The sequence below is a fragment of the Fulmarus glacialis genome, unplaced genomic scaffold (genome assembly GCF_000690835.1).
Source record: "Fulmarus glacialis isolate BGI_N327 unplaced genomic scaffold, ASM69083v1 scaffold29723, whole genome shotgun sequence".
Taxonomy (NCBI): Eukaryota; Metazoa; Chordata; class Aves; order Procellariiformes; family Procellariidae; genus Fulmarus; species Fulmarus glacialis.
Window position 1 is genome coordinate 1,131 of NW_009202778.1, and position 4,242 is coordinate 5,372.

The window sequence follows — 4,242 nt, forward strand, 5'->3', positions numbered from 1 at the left end:
TCCGGCCGGGATTTCAGCCAAGGCAGAGGCACAGCCCAACCAGCTGGAGCCCTCTGGCATCTTTGGTAACAGCACGAGGAGGAGGAGCAGGTCACCCACTACCTGCTCCCTCCCCACAGCAGCCTGGCAGCTGGCAGATGCTGAGCACGCAGGTACCGGTGGGACAGGTCCAAAGTTCCCCTCGTGCACGTCACCCGCACAGGCACCTGCACGCAAGACAGACCTTTTGTTCTGTCCCCACCCCGGCAGGCAGAGGTGCTCCCAGCAGAGCCGGGAGGCAGAGGGGTGGGGAAGAGGGGCTCCTGACTGCCGGCCACAGCAGCAGTGCTGAGGGATGGGGCTCAGGGTGCCCGCAGGAGCCAGATCAGCGCCTAGGCCTGGGGTGGAAGTCCCTGCCCCTACGATTCACACACTGGGAGCTCACAAGCACCCATACCAAAAGTCAGGGTGGCTCCAGTCCACCCTCAGACAGGACCAGCACCCCACATCTTCTCAGCAGTGCAGACCTCGCCTGCCCTGTGGTCCCCAGCCGGGACGAGCTCCCTGCGTCTCCCCTGCCAACACCCAGGGCTGTGCTGACAAAAGCTTTCACGCCTCAGCCTGGCAGGAGCTGCCTGGGGAAGATGAGGGTGTCAGCCCCCCTTGTCCTCCCACCAGGCTCTGCTGCAGAGTTCACGGCAGCCCAGCTCGGGGTGGGATCGGAGGTGCTGGGAGCAGACGCGCCAGCTCCCCCCGGCAAACGAGGCTCTGTGCTCCGCAGGCGTCAGGGCAGTGAGGAAGCAGCAGCAGTTCTGCCCCTCACCCCTGTGGGTCCAGGGCAGCTGACCTCAATCAGCATCCAGGTGGTTGTGGGAGTAACTCGTGTGATTCCTGTCAAAGGAGTTCTCCTCCTCCTCCTCCTCCTCCTCGAAGAGCTGGTCCTCAAGGAAGATGCCACCCAGGCCATACTCCTGCTCGTGGACAGAGACCTCGTTGGGGGTGACATGACAGGCGCCACCCACAAAATCAGCAAACCTGGGAAGAAGCCACAAAGAAGCGCGCTGTGCACGCGTGCCTGGCAGCCTCCTGCGAGGCCCTGGCACGCAAGGAGCTGGGGTGAAGTGTTTCAGTGCTGGGACCGCGTGTTATCTGTCCTTCCCCCATGGCATGCCCTGCTTCCACACACCACGGACCTTTTCTGCCTCTGTCTCCCTATCTCTAAAGCCAGAGGTGACAGCACAGAGCGACCCCAGGCTTTCAGAAGCACACAGAGAGCAAGTCGTCCACCCCGAGCACACTGCCAGGGGACATTACCTCTTGGGAGACTGGATGCGAGAGACCGCAGTCCAGGCAGAGAAATCCGGGCTGCTGCAGTAGCTTCGAAGCTCCTCGAGGGCCTTGCGTGTCTCCACCTCGCCCTGGACCCGGTACTCCTCCTCCGTCAGCAGGCGAGGGGGGCTCGGCCCGAGCCTGGCACTCTGCAGTCTCCTGCCAGTGGAGCAGCACCAGTTACTGCCCGCCCAGCTGGGGCAGGACCCCCAGCACAGGCCCAGCTCCCAGGGCAGCTGGGTCAGAGCTGGCGGTGGGAGGAACAGAGCACATCCCTCCAGCCTCCGCTCCTTGCTCCTGAGGGAGGCTCCCAGCCACGAGGAGAAGCAGGCCACTCTCCCACACCAACCTCAGGGGAGAAGGGACACAACCCCCCACTATACCCACCCCGGTCTCAAACCCCAGCAAAAATGCCCTGGTTCTGCGACACAGGCTCCATCTGGCAGCTCACCCAGGCCCGGCAATGGATGGGAATCAGGAGCAAGCCAAGGTGCTTGCAGCCCTCACCTGTAGGCAGCAAAGATCCACTGCATGGGGTAGTCCAGGTTCTTGGTGCAGATGGCGATGAGCACCAAGGCCAAGGCGATGGGATGGATCTGGATGCCCGAGTACATCAGCAACAGGCCCAGGAGCTGCAGGGCCCAGGAGAGGAGGTTGATGCTGCGCTCGTTCTCCAGCGGGCCGTACTTGTAGCACACGCCGAAGCTCACGAAGCCCACGAGCAGCAGGTAGCCTGCGGGAGAGCAGAGGGATTGGGCAGGCATGAACCGGCGGGCGCAGCCTGGCTGACAGGAGCTGGCTGAGCAGCATCTGCCAGGGCTGCAGTTAAACCTGACGCCAGAGCCCGCCTCTCTCAGGAGCACGAGGGCAGCGTCTCCAGCAATGAGGAAGGGAAGAAGCCTCAGCATTTTCCACCAGCACGTTGCAGCTCCAGTAGGAGACACGCAGACTCCTGAACCAGCAAGTCTGAAGGACTCACACCTACCTAGGAGGTACTGCCAGTAGGACTTGCAGATCTCCCGTAAGTTCTTGAAGATCAGCTGAAGCAGGTACAGGGAAAAGGACCAGCCTCCTACCAGCAGGAGGTAAACAGGACTTTTCTAGGAGAGGAGATGGGAAATTCGAGACAGGCAGTGGGGCAGCGTGCAGCCACGGCTACCTCCAGCCAGCTGCTGAGCCTTGCCCCATGCAAAGCCAGACCCACAACTCAGCACCCCAAGGCCACGTACTCCAGCACTCTCACCAGAACAACCGTAGAAAGGGCTACTGCTGTGAGGTGTCTCACCCCCGGACAGCCTGACACTCACCTTGGGCATGACCTTGGACATCATGTAGACGAGGATGAGCAGCGAGGCCAGCAAGCCAAAACTAATCCCAGCTGAGTAGTAGAAGAGTTGGCTCCTGCAGAGATCACGCATGTGCACAAGGTGTTTTACAGCTCACAGATGCCTGTGCACAAACACACCCGCTGGGAGCAACCCCCTGAGAGCCTGCAGCCTGCAGAGCCAACCAGGCACTGCCCACCCAACCCTCCTTGTCCTCAGCTCACCAGGGAAAGAAGGCGACGCACCTGCTCAGCATATCCCCGCAGAAGAACAACAACAGGCCCAGGAAGAAAACCAGGAACAGCTTAGGGTCAAAGCCTGGAAAGAGAGCGTGTCCAGGTTTAGACGAACCTCATGGGGGCACGTGCCCTCCGGGTCAAGCTCCAGCCTGCCACATGGTCACAAAGCCAGGGAAGAGGCAGCGTCCCAGGTGAACCTCCGACAAGTGCCCCAAATTCCCCCACTTTATATCCCATGGACAAAGACACGCTTCCTTCTACAGGCCCATTTTCCTTCCCAAGGAAGGACCAGCCCTGCTGGCCCTCAGACCATGAGCTTGCCTGGCCATGTCCTCGTTGCCCCCTCGAGAGCGCTGGCGCAGCCAGACCCACCTCCCACCCCAGGAGCCCCCACAACGCAGAAGACGTACGTCGGAAGAGGATGACGCAGTACATGGTGCTATCCTCCAGCAGCTCGACCTTCAGGCAGGTTTTGTTGCTGTAGAGATCCACATCGATGCTGGTATCATTCAGCTTCTCCTTCAGGAAGGAGAAAATGACATTCCACACATTGAACTTCTCCAGCTCCTCCTCACTGTCCACCTGGGTGACTCGGATCATGCGGCTGCTGTTGACCCGGATCTGCGCAGGGAGGGAAGCAAACGGGGGCATGGCCACAGCTGCCAGAGGTGCTTGGCCCAGCCAGACCCGGGAGGACCTGCCCTCTCCTCTCACCTGCATCCTGGTCCATATGTCGTGCCACTGCGGGACGCGCGTGTTGGTGTAGCAGAAGTGGTGAGAAGTTGAGTGATGGTACACGCGGCCCTCGTGGAGCGGGATGACCGACTCCCTGGCCCCTGTGCAACACAGAGCAAAGGGATTCAGCAATGCAGAGCAAATGCAGGGCCCCTGTTCCCATCTGCTTCACCCACCAAAACACACGGGTCCACTTTCCCTTCCCAGAGTTCCCCCAGTTAAGCACACTCGCATACTCTGGGTGGATAAAGATAAAAGTCCTTCCTCTGTTTTCCTCAGAATATGCTGTCTGGTTCTTTTCTGGGATAACCCCGTTCCTGGGTCTGTCAGAAACGGCACAGACTCATCCCCTGCTCCTGTTTCCAGCTTGACTCCTCATTCTAGAGCTGTCCCCATCTCAGGGAAAACTAAATTCAAGCTGCCGCCTGCACGAACTCAGCCCCCAGCGAGGCGAAGGAGGCTCCGGAATCCCACAGCGGGCCCAGCCGCACCGGCAGATCTGGACAGCGAGATGCCGAAGCGCAGTCCCTCCAGCACCCTCTGTCACGGCACCGGGCCGCGCCGTCACCCAGGAGGCCGGAGGCCTGGGGAGCGCTCTGCAAGCAGGCGGGCCGTGCTCTGGGGCTCCCCGGGGG

The 4,242-nt window shown here is 61.0% G+C and overlaps 1 protein-coding gene across 1 annotated transcript; it reads right to left on the reverse strand.

Moving 5' to 3' along the window:
* Positions 1-827: 827 nt before the first annotated feature.
* On the reverse strand, positions 828-3,708 carry TMEM194A (transmembrane protein 194A; the record flags this gene model as incomplete). Its single annotated transcript, XM_009574424.1, has 8 exons — positions 828-1,014; positions 1,294-1,467; positions 1,816-2,041; positions 2,294-2,408; positions 2,616-2,709; positions 2,879-2,951; positions 3,283-3,493; positions 3,587-3,708. Coding segments are annotated over 8 exons (1,202 nt in total), but the record flags the coding sequence as incomplete, so codon positions are not given.
* Positions 3,709-4,242: the final 534 nt, after the last annotated feature.